Source organism: Ursus americanus, chromosome 19, assembly GCF_024610735.1.
Source record: "Ursus americanus isolate L20-20 chromosome 19, mUrsAme1.1.p, whole genome shotgun sequence".
Taxonomy (NCBI): Eukaryota; Metazoa; Chordata; class Mammalia; order Carnivora; family Ursidae; genus Ursus; species Ursus americanus.
This window is the reverse complement of record NC_142145.1, coordinates 5,606,143-5,629,337: the sequence shown is the minus strand read 5'-3', so window position 1 is coordinate 5,629,337 and position 23,195 is coordinate 5,606,143. Positions and strand designations below refer to the sequence as shown.

The window sequence follows — 23,195 nt, the reverse complement described above, 5'->3', positions numbered from 1 at the left end:
CCGCTGGGAGCCTGCTTCTTCCTCTCCCACTCCCCCTGCTTGTGTTCCCTCTCTCGCTGGCTGTCTCTCTCTGTCTAATAAATAAATAAATAAATCTTTAAAAAAATAAAAAATAAAAACCTCTCAACAAAGAAAAATACAAGACCAGATGGCTTCACTGGTGAGTTCTACCAAACATTCAAAGAAGATTTTAATAGCTATCATTCTAAAGTTCTTCCAAAAAATTGAAGAGGAGGAAATGCTTCCAAACTTATTTTATGGGGCTAGCATTACCCTGAAATCAAAACCAGACAAGGACACCACAAAAGGAAGGAAGGAAGGAAGGAAGGAAGGAAGGAAGGAAGGGAGGGAGGGAGGGAGGGAGGGAGGGAGGGAGGGAGGGAGGGAGGGAGGAAGGAAGGAAGGAAGGAAGGAAGGAAGGAAGGAAGGAAGGAAGGAAGGGAAAATTCAAAAGTAAAGGCCATTATCCCTGATGAACACAGATGCAAAAATCCTCAACAAAATATTAGCAAATTGAATTCAATAAAAATGATCAATATACACCAGGATCAACTGGGATTTATTCCAGGAATGTAGGATGGTTCGGTGTCCACAAATCAACCAACATAATATACCACATTAACAAAATGAAGGATAAAAATTATATGATCATCTCAAATAGATGCAGAAAAAGCATTTGACGAAATTCAGCATCCACTTATGATAAAAACCTCTCAACAAAGTAGGTATAGAGGGAACGTACATCAACATAATAAAGGCCATCTATGACAAACCCACAGCTAACAGCATACTTAACGGTGAAAAGCCAAAAGCTTTTCCTCTAAGATTAGGAACAAGACAAGAATGCCCACTCTTGCCATTTTTATTCAACATAGTGTTGGAAGACTTAGCTGGAGCAAGAAAAAGAAATAAAAGGCTTCCAAATTAGAAAGAAAGAAGTGAAACTGTCACTACTGGAGGGCAACATAATTCTATATACAGAAAATGCTGAAGACTCCACCAAAAAACTGTTAAATGAATGCAAATCAATAACAAAATCTGTTGTCTTTTTATACACTAACAATCAGATTAAGAATCAAGAAAACTCTTAAATTAAGAAAACAACCCCATTTACAACCGCTTCAAAAAAAAAAAAATCCTAGGAATTAATTTATCCAAGAGGTAAAAGTCCTGTACACTGAAAACTACAAAACACCGATGAAAGAACTTGAAGAAGACACAAATAAATGGAAAGATACTCTGTGCTCATGACTGGAATAATTTCTATTGTTAAAATATCCATATTATCCAAAGTAACCTCTAGATTCAATGCATGCCATATTAAAATCTCATTGGCATTTTTCACAGAAATAGAACAAATAATCCAAAAATTCATATGAACATAAAAGGTCCTTAACAGCCAGAGCAATGTTGAGAAATAAGAACAAAGCTGAAGGCATCACCCTCCTTAATTTCCAACTACAATGCAAAGCTATAGTAATCAAGACGATATAGTATTGGCATAAAAACAGACATACAGATCAACAGAAAAGAACAGAACAGAGAGCCCAGAAATAAACTCATGCACATAAGTCAATTAATTTATGATAGAGGCAAGAATATACAATGGGGAAAAGATGGTGTCTTCAATAAATGGTGTTGGGAAAACTGGACAGCCACATAGAAAAGAATGCAACTGGACCACTATCTTGCACCATACACAAATATTAATTCAAAATGGATTCAAGACTTGAATATATGACCAGAAATCACACAACTTCCTAGAATAAAACATAGGCAGTAAGCTCCTTGACATCATTCTTGGCAATATTTTCTTTGGCTCTGACTCTAAAGGCAATGGCAACAAGTGGAAAAATAAACAAATGGGAACTATATCACACCAAAAAGCTTCCGCCCGGTAAAGTAAACCATCGACCAAATACATAAAGAAATCATACAACTCAATAACAAAAAACAATCTGATTTTTTCAATGGGCAGGGGTTCTGAATAGAAATTTTTCCAAAGAAGACATACAAATGGCCAACAGGCACATGAAAGATGTTCAACATCTCCTCAGCAGAGGGAAATGCAAATCAAAACCACAATGAGATATCGTCTCACATCTCCAAGAATAGCTATTATCAAAAAGACAAGAAATAACAACCGTTGGCAAGAAAGCATAGAAAAGGGACCCCTCATGCACTGTTGGTAGGAATATAAACTGGTGCAGGCACTGTGGAAAACAGTATGTAGGTTCCTTAAAAAATTAAAAACAGAGCTATCATAGCTAGCAATTCCACCTCTGGGTGTTTATTCAAAGAAAACAAAACCACTAATTTGAAAACATATGCCCCCTATGTTCACTGCAGTCTTATTTACAATAGCCAAGATATGGAAACAACCTAAGTGTCCATCAATGAATGAATGGATAAAGAAGATGATATATATGTTGTGTGTACGTGTGTGTGTATATATATATATATATTATATAATACAGACGATGAATTCACTGATCATGCACACACACACACACACGTACGTACACGATGGGAATACTACTGAGCCATAAAAAGAATGAAATCTTATCATTTGTGACAACATGGATGGACCTGAAGGGCACTATGCTATGTGAAGAAAATCAGCCTTAGAAAGACAAACACTGTCTGATTTCACTTAGGTGTGGAATCCAAAAAAACAAAACAAATGAACCAACAAAGCAAAACCCAATTCACAGATGCAAAGAACAGTTTAGTGGCTGCCAGAGAGGAGGGAATTTGGGAGGAGGGGTGAAATCGGAGAAGGGGATCAAGAGGTACAAACTTCCAGTCATAAACAAATGAGTCATGGGGATGTAATGTACAGCATGGTGACTCTAGTTAATAATAATGTATCACATATTATATAACTTTATATGGTGATGGGGAAACTAGACTTGCTGTAATCATTTCCCAGTGCACACAAATACCAAATCATTATGTTGAACATCTGAAACTCTTACAATGTTCCGTGTCAACTGTACCTCAATTAAAAAAAAAAGAGGAAATATGATGTTTGTTTCCATACATTTTCTTTTTGACAGCCTTTGCTGGGCTGAAGTGTAAAGATAATAGACAACACAATGCTATCTGAAGTTATTCAATCTTTTATTTCTATGTGAAAAATGAAGTAATCAAAGTCCTTCTTTCAACCTCAGCCTTTAAAACCTTTTATTCTTTCATCTTTTAGAGCAAAGGTCAAATTAAAATTTAGTTGTTGAAAAGGTGATATAGATGGATAGATAGATGTGTGCATTTTTTTTCTTTCGTACCAGAGAATATATTATAACTCTGATTATGTGGAGAAGAAAATGTAGTAACTTTCAATAGGGTCAATATTCGCACATACATTCACATTTCAAATACAAAGAAGAAAAGCAATGTGCTGGATAATTAAAATAGCATCGAGTCCATGACAATATTTTACCTAAATAATGTATTTCATTTAATATGCATAGAAATCTTTTCAGAACACTCAATTTAAATCACTGCAGTATATCACTTCCACTGCCTTTGATGTCAATCAGCTTGGAGTCTAAGAGGAAGCTAGGAATTGGGCAGAAAGTTCCTGAAGCACTTTGAGCTCTCAGATGAAAGGTGCTGTTTAAGTACAAAGTATCATAATAATCTCAATAACAACTCCACTCACTTGCATGGGAATACCTGACTCTACCCCACCTGTTTGGTATTTTGAGGCACAATCCTTAAGTTAAATTTCTCTAATAGGGTGTATATAATATTGTTTCATAAAACTTTTTCAGGAAAAAAATCATCCAAAGAGGAAGATTTTATAAACATTGTATTATATGTCGATGACTAGCTGAAAACGTCTCCTCCACTAAGAAGAAAAGTACAAGGCTAACAAAAGATACTTGTTCCTAAAGAGACTGAAAGGATTACTTTCCTTAAGAGTAGAGCATCCTAGATGTTTTTCTTCCTTAATATTGAATAAAGCCCCTTGTAATGCTACTGGACTGGGGGTATAGCAGATGTTACATGTTTTCTTCTTCACCTATATTTTTCCAGTGGTAAAGAAAACTGAGGCATATAGGCAGCTGGCTGTAGGGGAAAATTATTGTCTACTTGAAAAGCATTCTCAGTTTGAGTAAAAAAGAAAATGTGGATTACAGATAAATGGCATTCCTCCGCTCCAAAAATTCATTTAACGTTTCCCAACTATAGTATTACTTTTTTGATTTTTTATCTTAAACACTGTTATTTACATAAGTAGTATCAAAAATGTAGCACCCTTTTCAAAAATGAAAGCATTACTAATAATGCTAATACATTCTCACCATATCTCCATCTGGGCCCCTTCAATTCCTCCTCATTCTCCTCCACCCCCTACCTAGCTAGGGTCATCATTACACATTTTTCTACAATACAACTGATTTAAATCTTTCTTTAAGATAAAAAAAAATGTGCCTATGAAGATGAGAAAACAATATTATTTTATTATAATTAGCACTTTTATACGTTTTCTCATTAAATTATCTGCGGGTTACCAAATTGTCCATCATGTAACTTTTACCATTTTCAATGATGCTGAACTCCTCCCTCTTCTCAGAAGCGGGAGCGTATTGCTGATGAGACCTCACAACACAACTCTGTTTACACAGGAAGAAGAGAGGTTCCCTTACAGACATCACCCTGGAGCCTCCCATCAGGGCTCTGGGTCCCTTGGTCCTTCTTCAGGCCCCACCCTTGTCCTTGGTTTCTGCAGATCGCCGGTGAGACCCAGCCGACTGCTGTCTGTCTACTCAGCCTCACCATCCTTACGCGTGCTCCACCATCACCCTCCTGACTCACCGGCGCACTGTGGGCCTGGGTACCGACGCAGTACCAAAGATAACCAGAATGCATGAAATAAAAGGCGAGGACTAGTCAGTGTGTCTGGAGATAGAGGAGCGACCCTTTAAGAGCGCGTCGGAGGCATCTTTTCTGGCCCTGCGTTACTACGGCGCATGCCCACACATGACCTCTGGCTCGCTAGCTCCCATCCACTACCGGTCCAGAAGCATCGCTACTACCAACGCAGGAGTCCAAAATGAAAAGGCTGTTTTTAAACGTTGTGTGGGAAGAAAAGTCAAAGAGACTCAGGTATTAAGAAACAGAAACAAATTTTGAGACAAGAGTTGACACCGACTAGTGTCCCGGTCAGGCAGGATGAAAGCAGAGACCGGACAGCGGAATCGCCCCAAGGCGGTCTGAGATGTAGCGCACCCCTGAAAAAATGGCCCTTGCCCCGGAGATGGATCATCGTGTACCTTGGCAGGGTGCTAGCCCACAGCACGCGTGTAATTAAGCGTTAATATTTGGACTGACACTCACTATACGATCTTCTCATTATAAACCAGATACCCGTGTATGTATGTTTGCTTACAAGAAAAACTGAGCTGTGTGATTCAAAGTATTCTTACTGAAAATGCATGGAGGTTTACACGTGTCGCGTGTGTGTGTGTGTGTGTGTGTGTGTATCAACGCATACATGTGTATATGCATAGTCAGTCGTTTTAGCTTGGTTGTTGTGATACGTTCCTAAAAGTGGGTGCATTCTCAGTATGCTGACGTCAAGTTTCTTTTTTTTTTTTTAAGATTTTATTTATTTATTTATTTATTTGACAGAAAGAGAGACAGCCAGCGAGAGAGGGAACACAAGCAGGGGGAGTGGGAGAGGAAGAAGCAGGTTCCCAGCAGAGCAGAGAGCCCCATGCGGGGCTGGGGGGCTGGATCCCGGGATCACGGCCTGAGCCCAAGGCAGACACTTAAGGACTGAGCCACCCAGGTGCCCCTGCTGACTTCCAGTTTCTGAGACTATCCCTGAAGGTCCAGATTTCAGACTGAAGTAAGCTCACACACATAATAAAAATCACCTGGTCTTCCCACTGTGTCTCTGCTTTGACATATTTTATGCCTTCCAACGCAAACACTACAACCCCCACACGGAGGCCTGGACCCATGTAAACAAACTAACAGGGAAAAGTGACATCTTCCAGGTATCAATTTTGCAAATCCGCGCCCAAAATCAGAGCGAGAGCAGTTGTAATTTAAAATCTCTGGGACGCTTGTTCTCCCAATAAACTGTAACAAGGCCCCTTTGCTCTTAAAGAACACATGATCAAATTAATAAAATTAATAGCATCCAAGAGTTGAGATCTCATACGAAGTGAAAAATCCACAGACAGGCATTGGTTGGCAAGCAAGCCATCTTTGAACAACCCTATGTGGTGGTCAGTATCATCCCTATTTTATAAATTAAAATACTGAGGCACAGAACATTAAGGATCATGCCTGCGGTTTACAGCAAGCAAGAAATAAGAAAGCCAGGACTGAGGCCAGATCTGTTCCAAAACCAGTGTTCCTCGCAGCCACGGTGGGGTTCAGCTCTGGATGTGATCTGATGGGCAGGGCATTCCCCTCTGCAGTGGGGTCCACTTGGATGCCCTGGGGATTGCAGCAATGCTGTGTAATTTAAATCATGAAGCTGACTTCAGGAACTCTACCTTTTCAATTTCCCCAAATCACCACTTGAAGCACACTACCAAATCAAAATTAAGCCCAAATTAAACTGAAGCCTGCCTGACTCCCTATTCCCTAAATGCTGTCTAAATTATTACTAATCCCTGCCCCCTTCCTCTTTCATTAACTAATTGGCTTCCTCAATACTGCCTCTTTATGAAATGAGCTGTAGATTGTGCCACTCAGGCAATGGCCTTGGGCCATGGAACGTCAATGTCTGCAGTCATGGAAGTTTTACAAGTCTCCCTTTTACGGTCCTCCTGTTTCTTCATATGCCAAGCCTAGGCCTCCCTGTGCACTTACTTTCCTCTAGTTTATCTAAGTGGAAACAGAAGCCTCCTGGCTCCATCCTTAACTCATCCTCCACTTCATGGAATCATCTCCTCGGGTTTCCTTGTGATTTAGGAGTTCCTGGCAATAAAGTCTCCTTTTATATGCAGATCAAGTAACGTGGCTCTAAAGAAATAAGGCACAAGTAACAGCAAACAGTGGCTTTTTAAAACCCTGGGAGAGCACACTGAGCTTCAACATTCATGTTCTCTCTGGTAGAGCTAGAAACATGGGCAGCATTGCTTCTGCTGATAAAGCTGACTATACAGTTTTAAATCCTAGACATTATCCCCATGATCTCCAATCTTAGGGTGAAGATATAACTTATAAAAGCCTTGAACTATCTTTAGGTCCTGGTTATACTCAAAATTATCAGTCAAGAAAAATTTAAAAAAAAATTTCCATGTAGCACTAATAAAGTAATCTCAATGTTTGCAAGTTTTCAGAACACATCAAATTAGTTTGGTCACCAATATGAAATACCCATGCTTTCTGTGAACGATTCAGTATTAACAAAACATAATTAAAACCACAGTATCTCTTACTGATACTGTGAAAACATTCCTAATGTTTAAGGTTAACACATATGATACCATTAATATATGACTTATTGATCAGAAACCATATCACAATGAAAATCCTCATTAACCTTATATTAATTATTTTTTAAATTTCAGTGCTTGAGCTGAGCATCTGAGCCCTGCTCTTATGTTATCTCTGTAACATGGAACAGAAACTTCAACAAATTTTACATGTATAGCAATTTCATCTATTGCCTGTTATAACCTTAGTAAAGCAATCTACACAAACTGGGAAAATATGTAATTATATAAAAATTACCTGTGTTATGTAAGTTGAGTCATCTTTCCATTAAAAAAAAAATGACCTCACTTCATCAAATCTCAAATCGCTTCAGCCTGATGTTGCAATTTAAAAATGTGATAACCAATTTTTATTGTAACAAATGACAACTCATCATCAAGCGAGCCAGTCAACATCATAGGCCCATTTTTAATATTAGCAGGTTAAAAGGAAAATTGACATAGAATGCATAATTGTATAATGACAAATAATGTCTGCAGACCTTGCGAATGAATATTTGGCTGCTATGGGTCTCAGTCTTGCTTTCATCAGAACTCTTAGGAATTTGCATTTCTAAACAGAGATTAGACTGCTTTATACTAAGATCCATTTGCTTAAAAATTATAATTTTCAGAACAAAAGAATTTTTTATTCAAGTTCTCCAAAGATCATTTTGATGGATACATTTTACAATACTATAATTGCCTTTTCAAGTTTATTGGGATTCAATGTATACTGAAATTAGTTTCTTTATTACAGGCCGCCTCTCGAATTACACATTTCAGCATAATAGAAGTCCATTTAATTAACTGTGCTCCTGATGACCGTGCACACTTCACCTCTAGTGGAGGCTACATTTTAAGGAAAATTTATTTTCCTTTCAAAATTTATGAAATGAAAAAAGAAAGCACTGTAGGTGTGATTTTAAATAGAGCTAGAAAATTCTTTGAAGAAAATATGAAGTTGTCTTACAAAAGTTCTTGTACTACGAAGACAGACAACTAAGGAAGAAAAAAAGCATAGGAAAAAACCAAACCCTCACTTACCAGGTGTGAAATTGTATCGAGCTGAAAATCCCATAGATTCCAGCTCTCCATCAGCAAAAAATTTAATCCATAGAAATCTTCCACTGGATTTTATTACAGGTGGATTTTGTTGTCCACAGAATCGTCCAATTATTGGAGAAAATCCGAAAGGTCCATCTCGAACTTCAATATGATCAAATTTGCACTCCCAAGACGGTTCAATAGAATACTTTTCATCAAAGTAAAGTTCAATGCACTGTCTTGGGGCAGCTGAAAACAAGGAAAGATTATGTGTAGAAGGCCATTTTTAAATCTTTAGGTAGATTTTTGTAATTCTACTTCAGATTTTATATGTATGTCTTCTATGAAACTTTGAGCATGACATGCGTTGGAAGAGCAAAACAAGCCTGTAATACTGAGCATTCTAAGGGACAACATTTCCGTAAGAACGTTTCGGGCATGCTCCTTAAAACTGATGATGTTGCACACAAGATTATTCCGTTATAAAACGACCATTTCGATGTCTAACACAGACCTAATAAATCACAGTATTTTTGTGAAAGACCACTGACATCAGGTTTAGAAAGTAGAAAGACATCTTTCTGTCACTTTTCCCATATCTTCTTAAGTATCCAGTTTTAAGGTCAAAACCCACTTAAGAATTATTCAGCACAGAGTTACCCCAACATTCAAATAGTCCCCAGTCCGATGTCTTGATTAGACCCAAGTGCATATACAAGGGCATTAAGAAGAATTTTTCTACGACACCAATCTTACCACATCACCCTCAGGTTTAAACTTAGCAACTGTCAGCTACAGGAAAATGATCGATGCACTTGACACTGCAGGACCCTTAAGGATATCCTACAACTCACACTTCTAGGGTCTTCCTACTCCACACACAGCCCAAGCTGGGGCCACTTCAGACACACTACGTTTTCTAAGGCAGCATGCTCTTTTGGGCTTCCATGTGTTTTAGCACTTCCTGGAGGATCTGCTGACTCCTGGTTATGCAGGAAAACCTTGCTGACAAGAACCACCCCTCTAAATCCACTCACTAAGGACAAAATCTATTCACCTTCTTACTTCAGCACTCAGCACAGTACTTGTCATTGAGGATTTATCAAAACAAAAACAAAAACAAAAACAAACAAACTCTGTTGGGTGAATAGTAAATGAGCTTATCTTCATAAATGTGCTGTAGAGCTCTCTAAAGCATCAGGAAGAGCCTCAGCGGGCTGACAGCTCTATAGACCTCCACATGGAGGCATTTGCTAGCACCCTGCCATTTCTCCCTTGTCAGGTCCGAAACAGCTCAAAATCCTGGCACTCCAGACTGGGATTCAGCCAGGATACCCCAGAATAGCCATAACAGTTGTTGAAATATCCGTACACATTTATCCTAGTTAGTAAACAGCTGTTGCATTGAGTCCTTTGAGTGTTTTGCTGCCATGTGACCCTCCTCAGGGACCAACACCCTCCAGGAACTTGTAAGTTAAGACCTAGCACAGCCCTGCTCCCCATGTGGCCGGTAATCATTCCGAATGACTGCTGTCCACACCACACCAGTTCTTACATACGTACTGAATATCACCCTTGATGGCTTTAAAATGAAACCCTTGCATGCGTGGATTCAAAAATTCATAGAGAATTGAGATACATGATGACTTGGAAATTAGAGACAGAATAATCGAAGCTCATTTGGTTAAAGGTCAATGCATGTGACAAGACTAGTTTAGGGATTATTTTTAATCTCTAAAAATGTTTATGACTCTTTGGACATTGAAAAGACACATTTATTACTCTTCCAAGAAAAACCAGGGATGGTTTTACCTACCACTACTGTATATTCACAAAGGTCAAACAATTGTGGTATTACCATAATGAGAGATTTGATGAAATTTCAATTTTTAAAAAAATCTGCAAATGGTAAAGTATCATAAGAAATTACTTGGAAAACCATGTTTTTCCCCTTGAGATTATTAGTCCAATAACAAAGAGGCAAAGGCTTAAGAAACTGGACCTATTTATGTAGTAGCATTAAGTATATCATTTGTATGTATTAGTATCTTATAGACTGTGCCCACTTGTTTATCTGCTCATTGGCAAGCCAGTGTGATAAGTTTTAGATGGAAATGAACTACTTGAGAATGTAGGATACTTCTTTTAGATGTAAATAATGTATGGCTAGGGAACGGTAAAGCAATGAGAACAACCTTGTGCTAATTTACTTAAAACTCTATGAAGCAACAAATACCCATCTATTTTTCCCTATTAGGAAATGCATGGCGATCAAACATGAATTTGTTTATGCATATCTTCCTCTGGCCCAACAGGCTTAAGTTAACTACACACACTCATATACGAAATTCCACTAACTGAATTTTCGAAGGCAGTAAAATACGGTTTTAAAAATAAGCATGTCATATAGTTATCGTAATTAAGAACAAGTGATTACAGCGCATGTAAGCCACTGGAAGCTCTCAAAGTTCAGCTCCTTACACTTACATTCCCCCCCCCTTCTAATCTCTCAATTCGTAGCTGTCTTTCACTTCCACGTTTTCTCTAAGTCGTCTGGTATCTAAATCTGAGGTTCCTTTTTGAGAGGTCTTAACCCCTCCTAACATGACTTTGGACACACCGAAAACTCTGAGCACTGTCACCTGAATAGCGCACATAGCTACAGAACACCGCCCCCTCTTGGAGGGAGTTTTAGGACAACCTGAAACCCACAAAAGTCCCCTTGACTGGGACTCCACCTCTATTCATCAGAACCTACCTGATCTCAAGAAACCTCACCAATGATTTAGACTTTTCTTGTATTTTACATTTATCTTTTTGTACAGAACAGGATGCTGTTTTTCAGAACTAAATATGACAAAACACACCCCCCCGCACCCCCCCCCCACCGAAAGCAGAAAAGACAAAAAGAAAAAGAAAGTAACTGCCTTCCTACCTTGGGCCCATCCGCACCCACCCCCCACGCCTCCATTGGCTGAGAGCCAGCTCCCAGCCCCACTAGCGCCACGAGCGCACACGTCCTAAAGTTACCATCAGCCTCTCCATGGCCTCATGCAATAGATGTGCTTGCTTTTACCTCACTTCTCTTTGCTGTAACAGCTGGCATTTTGGCTACTCCCGTCCTTCCGAAATGTCACCTGTATCACGTGCTGGGGCATCTTTTACCGGATCTCTAGTCCATCTCGCTGGCTTGTCCTTCACAGTCTCTGTCACCCTCTCCTTACTCTCCCATCCCTTCCCTGTTGTTTTTGAAACCCATTCTATGTCTTCTTTCCGCTCTTTCTAGACCAGTGTTCTGGGGGCCACTGTCATCCCAAAGGAGAGCGATGACAATATAATGGTGCCTGCAGCTCCATCAAAGACCAATTAAACCAGACTTCTTGGGGACAGACCCAGACATCTGTATTTTTTGAAAGATTTATGAAATAGAGCTCCAAATACTCTCTCTGGATAATTTAATTCATACCAAACGCCTCAACAACAATCCATATTTATCACCTATAAATATCTATTTTCAGCCCAAAGCTCTCCAGTGAGCTAGACTCACGTATCCAATTTCTTTACCTGACATCTCCATAAACACCAAAATGGAATTCATTATTTTCCCTCTAAACCCTCTTTCTCCACCCATATTCTTTACCTGACATGGCAATTCCATCCATATGTCACCAAGCCAAAAATTTTGGAATAGATTTCCTACCTCTCCTCCCTATATCCAGCCACTCATGACTCAGTTTCCTGAAGACCTCTCGGCTCTTCCTTTGACACCACAGCCAGTGTCACTTGTGTCGTACAGGCTTTTACTATGGTTCATGTGGTCTTTCACAACAGTTCCTCCTTACTTCTTTTCCTTCCTTCACTTCACCAAAATATCAGTTTATTATTTCTCCACTTAAATTATTTCAATGGCACCCCATTGTCTATCATATAAAGTTCAAACTTTCACTTTCACTGCTGGAGCAGACGGAATACCGAGTTCTCCTTAATCTGAGAGACTGTTGACCTCTTGAGTCTCCTTGCTTCTTCCTCTCCTCACACTACGCAGAAGCTACCCATGGGTCCCAACCACATCACATCTCGAACTTCTGCACAGGCCATTCTGAATAGAGAATTACCTCCCTGCAGTTCTTCAAAACTGAGCGAAAGCATCTCCTCCTCCTGATAGGCTCCTCTCCTTTCTGCTCCAAACACTGCTAATTTGGGGGCCCCTTTAGATTGTTGACTGAACGGGGCATGGTCCCCAGGCCACATAATAAGTTCCACAGGCAAGTACGATGGTTGTTTCGTTAAAGGCTCTCTAAACTGTTATCTAGAAGAGTGGCTGTTTCTTAGTAGTTGTTCAATAAATATTGGTTAAATAAACGTACGGATGAAAACAATGGCTAGGATGAAGTATTTCAAAGAGAGTTTAGAAGTATGATTAATAGTAACAGGAAGTTCTATTAATTTCTCAACTTTAAGTTTTGTCCTTGACATAACCAGGAATGAAGGCAAATATATGCAGGATAGTAAAATAAAATGCTAGCAATGCTTTTTAATTCTAAATAACAATAAACATGAAAGCACAATTAATATGCAAAGATCTGCTTCTGAATTAATCCTTTAAATGAGAGAACTAATTTATTTTATTCTTTTTAATAATTCTAAGTTTTAGAATACTGTTCCTTCAAAACACAAATTATGTGAGTTTAAGCAAGACATTTAACCTCCCTGTGTCTGTTTCCCTGTCCATAAAATGAGGACAACAAAAATTACCTACTTTTTATGTTTCAATGTTTTAATATATATTAAGTTCTTTGAATGTTTTATGTACACACACACACACACACACACACATAATAGGTAGGTAATATTAACCTGATGAAGAGAACAACTCATTTTAACTCAGAATTTCCATATTTCAATTTCCTTTTCTATCAATCACATGAGGAACAAAACTGCAGAGCTCAGATTTCTCAGTTTTATCCTTTATTATCAAAGCTTATTGGTTTTCCTCCTTCTTGTAGGGCAGGATATCTTTGCTAAAAGTTCACCCTCAAGCACAAAAAGGAGAGAGGTAATATTCTTAGCTTAAAAGTTACAAAAAGAGAAAAAGAATCATTTCTAAATAGGAATTCTTGAAATCAGTTAAACAGAGAGCCTTTTTCTTTCAAAGATCTACCAAATGAACATGCCCCTCATTTAGAAATAAATACTGAGCATACACTGTCTTTTCCATTAAGGCGGCTCGGATCTGTCTGTACCTGTGTGGGTGGGGGATGGAAAAGGGTTGCAGGTTTGGGGCTTGTAGGTATTAACACTTGCAATATTGAAATCTTCATCACTAGATGAAATGATCATTCATTTTAGAAAGCTGTACTTAATCGAGTGCTGTCTATGAGGGTAATGGAAATTGGAAATGTTCAAAGGGAAATGATCTCTATTTCAGCACTATTTATCTTTTGAGTGAGGAAAGAAAATGATGGAAACAAGCATCATAATTTGGAATCCTGATTTTAGCATTAAAGTATGATAATGTCACTTCTTAACACAAACTAAGGCAACTATCATTCAGATTGTTTGGAAACATGATTATTGATTTATTTTTAAAATTAATATGTATTTTTGTATTTTATATTATTAAGGAAAAACAACAAATGTATGGGGTTTTCTACTAGCTGTTAACCAATAAAATACTAGTTTCTAAAATTGTTATACATCAGGTAATATTATGCCAACTATACATCCATTCCATCTATTAAGAATTCTAAATCAGTTAAATCACCTGCAAAATAAACTGTTACCGAATTGCTTTTATTTGCCAGAATTTACTTATTCATAAGCCATTGCTAATAATTTCAATAATCAGCTCGACTCCAAATTTTACAGGTATTTGATGCATTAAGAGATATTTCTGTGCACGGTCTCCAAAACTAATTTTTGTAATGTCCGTATGCATACTGTCCATCCAAAGCAGAGCTATGGCCAGGTTTGGCCTGGCACTCTCTCCAGCCCTGGCTCTCTCTCCCCTTACCTTCTATGATGTAGATGCACTCTCGGTCAGGAGGGTACTTGCTGGGGTAGTTGGGAGAGGTAAAGATACCTCCCTCTGCATGTTTTGTCCAAGTTCCACACTGCACTGACTTCTGAGTTTCCGAGGTGGTTTGCTTTTCTGTAAAAAATAAAAACAAGAGCCATCATCCAATTTTCTATAAGACTAAAAATAGAGAGGACATTCTTATAATATCCATTAGTAAATTAATTTTGAAATGTTGTCTTAGTCAAAATCAATCAATCATACACGCTATAAAATTTTCAGATATTCTGGAATATTAAGAATACATGGGAAAATAGAAAAATGTAAATAATTAGAGGTCTTCCACTGCATTTTCCCAAAGAAACACACCTGTTCCTTTCTTGGTTGCCCCAGACAAATGGAAGATGATTAAACTTGCTACAACTGAAACAGAAAAGAAAAATTAGAAAGAGATCATATTAATATACACTGAAATGATCACATTCCATAACAGCATAAAGATAATATCAAAGCAGATTAATTGTATTACTGTTAACTGTTCCAAGTTAACTCAGAATGTGCCAAAACTGGTTAAAAGTGCACAAATCAAGAAAATTTAGGAATCCCTTCAGGAAGTAACGCAAGTCAAGGATGGCTGAGACCCCAAAACTGCAAATGCATACCGCAAGACTTCAGAGGCAATGCTGTAATCTACTCCTGTCACATTACAGTAGGATTTCAGGACCTGTATTGTTTCTAACTGCCCTTAGGGAAAAGCTTTGCTAGCATCTCTCAAGGAAGAGGAACCAGGTGAAAGGCTGAAACCGCAACAATGAGGAAGGACTCCAAGACTGACCCTAAGGCAATGCCAGCTTTGTTGTATTTGAGAAAACAAATACTTGGGCAAATGTTATGGCCGGTGGGGGAGGGGAACAGGAGAAAAACAGATAAATGTGGATTGGAGGCATTAAGCAGCATTACAAAAACGTTTCTTACAAAAAAGTATTATACCTCCAAGTAACCCCTGTCCTCAGCACTTCCTAAACTATGCAATTAATTTCTTCTAACCTTAACTTTGAGTTAATATTTAGCATTATCCAGAAATAGATTCTTACTTTGAGAAAGGTGATTTCTATGAGCATTTTATTGAGCCAGTTCTTCAGCATCAAAAAAAAAGACCCTGATCTCTACCAAGAGCAAATCTGCAAAGACCACTGCAACCCGAACCTCTGCTTTACTTTCGTACCTTGATTTACTCACCATTTTTATAAAACCTGAAACTAGAAAAGTAATAAAACAATCTAGTCTTCATAATTACTGGTTTTTCCTCTTCTACTTTATCTTTGTTATTTATTTTGTTGCCCAATTCCCTAAACGCTCTAACTTCCATTAGGTATACAATAATATTTCCACTTAAAATTAATTTGGGAAAAGGAAGGTATAATTCACAATGATTTCCTAAACTGAAGCTCACAGCAGGGCCTTATAAATTTATGTTTTCAGATTATTCCAAGAAAAGAATGTGGGCCTTTATATCAGCATTTGAGAAAGTGTATCAGTTATATTACTTTGTACTCCTGCCTGATCATCTGCTTTTAGATTAAAACATTAGCTGTTGTCGTCTGTGTTTAAACAGAAAAAAAAAAAAAAAGAATCTTATTTTAACTTGCCAGGATTCTAGACACACAAACACACAGGTACACGGCCATCAATACCAGGACGTAAGCGTGGTGTTACTCTGCTTTTCTTCTAACCTTCTCTGCTTTTCCTGTTTTGATGGAATCACACGGTGGAACAAGTACCAGGACTAACACATCCACAAAGCCGGCCTTTTAACTGCGTGGCACAGGATTAACATTGGAATTCCAGCTTTTAAATGTGAAATTTCCATCATATGTTTTCTTACATTGCCTTTTACTTGATGACTTCTGAAGCCATTTTCCTCTGAACTGCATGCGCTACCACACACCCATAACGCAACACTAGAGGTCTTCGGGCCACAGAGTTGAGGTTGGCACTCTCCCTCCCCGCAAGCGCTGCGTTCAGGTGCGCCCTAAACTCCCTCCTGGAGTGAAAATATGGGCCCGCAGAGCTCCGGAAGCCTCCGAAAGAGGACTATCCCCTGCATTCTACAAACTGTGGGCCCCGCGCTCTCCCTCCTTCCACCTGCGCCCGCACCCCGGCCCACTCCCAGCCGCTCCCGCACGTGCTCGCCTCCGCCCCCAGGACGTCCCTGCAGACGGAAAGGATGCTGTCCCCCGCAGATTCTGAGACCCAGCGACCACTGACCGGCGCCGCCCCCACGCCTCGCTCGATTATGCTGCAAACAGAAAGTTTACAGGTGCCCGGACTCGCGGGGACTGCGGGGTCCGGTTGGAGCGCGGCTGCGAGGCTTTTCCCTGAGCGTTCGGCCACGAGGGAGGAGAGAGGGAGGAGGGACCGCGAGTGGACCCGCGCGGCGGGATAGGTACTCACTGTGAAACAAACTGCGTCCATAGATCATGTCTGTTCGTTACACCAGAGGCTCCGATCTCCACTAATTCCATTTAGAGACGGGAAGACTTCCAGTGGTGGGGAGAGGACGGAGTCGGGGGATTTTAAATGTGCAAACCAAGAACCAAATGAAGGGGGGAGAGAGAGAGGGAAAAGAGAGATCCGAGCCCACACAGCAGCAAGATCCGAATTCTGGCGTCCTCCGCCTCTGGCTCGCTCTCGCTCGCTCTCTCACCGCCGCGAAGCCAGCATCCCCACCATGACGCTCGCATCACACCCGGGAGCCGATCGCCACCATCAGTACCGCCGGCGGCAGCACCCTCCTCCTTTGCATCATCGCCGCCGCCGCAGCTGTCAGGAGGACGCGCGGGCAGTCGGCGCGCGGGCGGCGGCGGGCGCGGGGCTAGCCCCGGGGCGCCCGGACCGGGGCCGGGGCCGGGGCCGGGCGGCGGGAGCGGCGAGGCGGGGGCCAGTCCAGACCGACGGCAGCGACGGGGCGGGCGGGCGGCGGCGGCTGGGGCTCGCTCAGTCCCCAGTTTCATACACCACGAGCAGCAGGTCGGAGCAACCTCTCCGGGAGGATGTCCAGCAGCAGCCCTCCTCTCTCCAGCCCTTGGGGATCTTCCGCTGAGGCATTGAAGACAGGAGGAAAGGGTCCGTCATCGGCTCGCCGGGCTCCGCGCCACCTCTGCGATCTTGCGGAAAGAGGAGCGGGTGGGTGGGCGTCTGGGAGGAGGGCGTGAGGGTGGCGGAGGGGAACGGGGGTGGCCAAGGGGGCGGGGAAGGGAGGGAGGAGGAAGGAGCAGGAAGATGGCAGAGTTACCAAGTGGGCGCCTGAGTCATAGCCGTGGGCTGCGCGACCCTCCAGGAAGCCCGGAGCCGGGGCGAAATTGGACAGCGCGGCGCGGCCGGCGCCCCCGGGGCTGGTGCGCGGCGGAATGAGGCGGCGGCGGCGGCTGCAAGGACATCACACCCGCTCGGATCCTGGGGGGAGGGAAGGGGGAGGGGGTGAGGACCAGGCTGGGATCCGTCACTCGGCCAGCCGGGGCTGAGGGGGCCCGAAGCGAGCAGGCAAATCCGGAGCTGGATCCCGATGCCCGATAAAAGGCGAGCAAGGGGGAGGGGCCATCGCGTGAAAATTCCCTTTGGGATTCAGTTTTCACTTTTTACAGGTTAGAGATTGCGGTCGCTCTGTCTCCCACCCCTTATATTGCATCTGTCTAGAGGAAGCGGGTTCTCTCTCTTATCGGCGCTTGCGGGGGCGGGGGGGAGGAGGCTTTGCCATTTACTGCGCTCTCAGGCTGGGAGACGAGGCAGGGGCGCTCGGAGGCAAAAGCAGCAGTAAAACTTTCGCGGTTAATCTCCTGGCCTGATGTTTAGGTCGCCCCCACCAAACTGCTTCTGCGAAGACTCCTTCCTCTTTCTCAAGATATTTAAAACCCCCAAGGCAAACACAGAACACCTCCTACCCCACCTCGACACGCACAGACACGCGCGGGCGCAGCTCGTTAAACTCAGGAGGGGGAAAAAGAGTTGCTGGGGAAACAGCCCGGAAAAGCCCCAGCTTGTAAAATGCGAATAAATGAACAGGAAGGAACATAAACGGCGGGCGGCCCCGCGGAGGGCCGGAGCCCGCTGGAGTGAGGGGGAGTCCCTGCGCGGCCGCTGCAGCAGCACCTCCTCTGGTCCGGCCCGGTCCCGCCCTCTCCGGCCGCAGCGAACTGTCCACGCCACCACGGCCGCCGGCCGGACCGGAGACCCCCGGCCACCGCCTCGGTGGTCCTGGACCCCGGGCCCGCCCCCCGCTCCCGAGCGCGGCCTGGGGCTCCGGTTGGGGACGATGGCGGTGATTATTCGGCGGTAGGGAGGACTCCTGAGGCAGGCAGCGGAGAGGCGCGGTGCCGCGAAGCCTGGGATCACCTCCGAAGGCCGAGGAGAGAGGATAGGGCCCTGAGAAGGGACGGGAGAGCGGTCGCGCCGGGCTGCGGCCGCCGCCAGGCTCCCGGCTTGGCCTCCACCTCGCGGCACCTGCTGCTGTGGCGCGGGACCGCCCACGTGGGGGCGTGCGTGCGGCTGGTGGTGCTCCCGTGCTGCCCGCCTTCCCCTGGCACCGCGGCCGCGAGGGGTTCAGGGCTTGTGCCCGTCATGTGACAAGAGGGACAGTGAGGCGACCCCCAAGGCTGGGGGTTTTTGGTTCCTGGATTCCAAGCAGCTGCAAGTCCTCAAAGTGGGTAAAAATGACCAGGTTGGGGGGGGGGGAGAGTCTTTCCATCCATTTAATGAAGGGCGGGTAGATGGGGCAGGACGGAACGAAGAGCTAGAGGGACAGACAGAAACTGCGCACCCACAGAGAGCCAACTCCAGCCGTACTGGGCGCCGCGAGAGAGAGGAGCTAAGAGCAAGGCGTGAGTGGATGGATGGAAAGCCAGGAGGAGAGCCCCAGAAAACCGGTGTGTATCTGGCCACGTTTGTACCTGTAAAAGGGTCCAGAGCAATAGGCAGAAGGTCCCGCGAGAGTCATGGGACCGACGCGTGATTCTTGTGCCAGCGCTGGTGTTGGGGGTGGATGGGAGTGGAGTTGAGGAAGAAGTGCCCCAACTGCAAAGAAGCACGAGTGACCAGAGGGTGGTTAGCAGACCTTTAGAGCGGCTAGTAGATAGATACGTGAATAGATGACAAAGATGCAGGTCCCCAAGGGGGGAGGGAGGGCCCTTGAAAAAGGGTCAACACCAAATGTTGATAGTGGAATGTTAAAAGTTTTAAAACTGGATGGTTATTATGTTTTACATCCAGAAAATATGTCTCTTTTAGGAAAATGATAAAACCATTCAACAGTAACAATGTTAAAACGTTAGAAAATATCTTAAGGGAAATTACTACATTTCTCAGTTGCCATTTGAAGATAAGAGAATACAAACTTGGTCTTTGCTAAATCCACCCACTGGAAGTATGTCTAACATGTTTCCTCCTCTTTGCCCAGGTCAGTTTTCCAGCACTTGCAGATTGTGTTACTGGGCCAAGAAACTGGCCACCTAAATTTTGCCGCAAAAGTAGTTCTTGCGGGAAATGCGAGAAGGAAACCCCAGAAGGAAAAAAAAAGAAAAAGAAAAAGAAAAGGGGGGGTGATACTAACTCGTTACCATTTCCTCACTCCTCCACCATAACCTAGTGGCTCCATATGTCTGCGTTGGAAATCAAATTCTCAGACATAGTGGCCTCTTTGATTTATGAACCCCAGTGCTCTCCTGGGCAGTGTCTGGGACTGAGAGGTGGCATTTCTGCTCAGACCTCAGTGCTGAGGGCAGGAGTGTGCATGTCCTGGACCAGGTCCTCCACTCACTCACCCAGAGACTGAGGCTGAGTGATGATGCGGCTTTACACTATTGCCCTCATCCTCCTGGGCTGTGGCTGCCGCTTTTCCTTGAAAATTCTATTCATTTTCCTACACAGGCATGCAGAAATACTTTTAACTACCCACCACATTCTGCCTCTTGGCAAACTGCCTTCTCACTTTTGAGTTCAGAACTGCCTGTAATGCTACCTCCCTAATGGGAACCCACAAGATTTTTCTTTCTGAGAAAAACCAACATATGGGAAAAGTTCAGCTTCTCCAGGGAAGGTTATGCATACATATGGTCCGATTTCAAGACATGATTGTTTTGAAAGGGAGTGGTTATAAACCGATAGCTTGTGTAAGTTCAGCGTGCTGTCCCAGAAGAGGGTGCCTGTCACAGTTCTGCAAAATTAGCATCGAAGTAGATACTACTTCTAGAAGATAACACAGAATGCATACTTCTGGAACCCAATTAAGGTAACATTGGTTTCCTTACGTTGTACCTTATAACAATGAATGGTAAGAAAGATTCCCAAAACCCTTAAAAGAACGGGTGTGGGACACATGTTCTTCCAATTCAAAACCAAGTGGTATTTGTCTGCTGGCTCATAGCTCTGTTTAAAAAAAAAAAAAAAATTAGAAAGCTCCAGATCCTCTAGGACTCTTTCATTAATTCATCTGTGGTATTGGCATCCTCGAAGTTGTTTTTCTATGGCTGTAAACAGGTGATGTTACAAAAGCAAGAAACAAAATAGTGCTCAGACACTCTATATTAAATAAATTTATTTTACATAGTTTTTTTCGCTTACTTAACCTAGTTACGTAAAGTTGTTTTTCAACTTTATTAACTCAATCTATACATCATGGTATTAGTTTATCAAAAACATTTATTAATAATTTGCTGCCAAACAGGTGATGTTACAAAAGCAAGAAACAAAATAGTGCTCAGACACTCTATATTAAATAAATTTATTTTACATAGTTTTTTTCGCTTACTTAACCTAGTTACATAAAGTTGTTTTTCAACTTTATTAACTCAATCTATACATCATGGTATTAGTTTATCAAAAACATTTATTAATAATTTGCTGCCAAATATCGGAAGTCTTTAAAAATAATCTGCCGTTCTCTAACATGAAACTGGTTTGAACCAACATGGGAAGCCATTTCCCTTCAACAACCTGTAAATATATCATGACAGTAGAAAAATCTTCATAATACAGAAGATAGTTAAAATTGTTGAAATTGTACAATCTTACGTCATTGAATCTTACCTTACATAAGGCAGGATAGCTTATGAACATGGCTAGAGAAATAAAACATGGTGTTCTTAGAAGTATGAACACATGGTATTGTTAGATATCACATGAATATTATAGCCTCTAGTGGGCAAGAATTCTCAGAGCACTACATCATTCAACCAGTTTTCATCACTACACTCATTGTCCACGATGTTTCATAGTCAGCGATAGTCGTGCTCCAGGAACAATGTATTATTATCTTTGTTTGGGGAAATGTGAGGTGAATAAAAAGAACTCCATGATCCACCAGGCTATGCAAAAATTTAGAAAAACTTTATCATACTTCTGATTAATATTTAGTTGACAGTGGCTTATAAAGATAACTTCAGGATTTTTTAATAGTCACCAGCCTAATTAATAGCTAGTGTTCTGTAAGTGAGCATATAAAGAAAAGGAGCATCTATAAGCTACATCCTAACATAGGAATGTACGCTGCTCTCTGTGAAGGATCTGCCTCTGTACTGACTTAGGCCGCTGCATCCACTCACTGGGATTTTGGGGAGAAAACAATCACTAGTGGAAAAAGGAATTTAACCACATTTGGCAAATATAAGTTAAGTGGAAAAACAAATGTATACATTTCATGACGAAATATCCATTAAGAAATACAAAGTTGGGGCGCCTGGGTGGCACAGTGGTTAAGTGTCTGCCTTCGGCTCAGGGTGTGATCCCGGCGTTATGGGATCGAGCCCCACATCAGGCTCCTCCGCTATAAGCCTGCTTCTTCCTCTCCCACTCCCCCTGCTTGTGTTCCCTCTCTCGCTGGCTGTCTCTGTCTCTGTCGAATGGATAAATAAAATCTTAAAAAAAAAAAAAAAGAAATACAAAGTTTCACTTAAAGTTGCTAAATCACATACGAGACTATCCCTTTTGCATGAGATATAATTTTTTATCCTTAATCATATAAGTTAATAGCATCACCTAAATTTTCTTCCTTTGCATATTTAGGACAGAGCATATTATTATGATGATTTATTGGGTGTTAAGTAGATGATTTAGAAAATAGGAAAAGCCACCATGTGCTTGTTGAAAATAACACTGAATGTTAGGCTAGGACAGGACTTATGCCCGACTCATGAAATAATTCTGAAGAGTGGACAAACTGTGGTATATGGAAATGAATGTTGAATGAAAATACTGTTGCGGTTTTTTAAATATATATAATAGCAAAGTCATGTATCTATTTTTCCTTAACTGTACGTTCTCTTTAATATACAATATGTATCAAGAAACATCCCAAATGTTTTCATTTCCTTTTGCAAGACAAAAAGAGAAATATAAAATAGCTCTCTCCCCCAGTTTTAGGGCAGACTGAGGTACAAAAAAAAAAAAAAAAAAACATTTCAGAAGGGAGTGATCCTGCAGCAAAATTTTTGCCAAGCCTTTACAGTTACGATGATTTTTAAACATTAAGGGAAAATGCCATCGATGCTTTTTAGTAAATGTAGCATTTTAAACAGCAGTCTTCAAAATGGTTTTCTAATAGACATACATAGTTAAATTTCAATACATGTCTCTTGGAAATAGAGGGTTTATTGTAGTTCTGAGTGGCTGTGCACAGTACTCCCTCCTATCACAAT

At 41.7% G+C, this 23,195-nt stretch overlaps 1 protein-coding gene across 5 annotated transcripts in view; it reads right to left on the bottom strand.

Annotated features, from left to right (window-relative positions):
- The window catches only part of NETO1 (neuropilin and tolloid like 1), a 121,616-nt gene extending 104,303 nt beyond the window's left edge, over positions 1-17,313 (bottom strand). For all 5 annotated transcript variants that reach the window (XM_087869727.1, XM_087869730.1, XM_087869728.1 and 2 more), the window contains exons 1-4: positions 16,963-17,313; positions 14,878-14,931; positions 14,506-14,643; positions 8,493-8,741 (exon numbers count right to left, since the gene is read on the bottom strand). In XM_087869727.1, coding sequence (XP_087725853.1) covers positions 8,493-8,741; positions 14,506-14,643; positions 14,878-14,931; positions 16,963-16,990 — 469 coding nt within the window. In that variant the 5' untranslated portion in view covers positions 16,991-17,313. The remainder of the gene's footprint in view (positions 1-8,492; positions 8,742-14,505; positions 14,644-14,877; positions 14,932-16,962) is intronic.
- Positions 17,314-23,195: the final 5,882 nt, after the last annotated feature.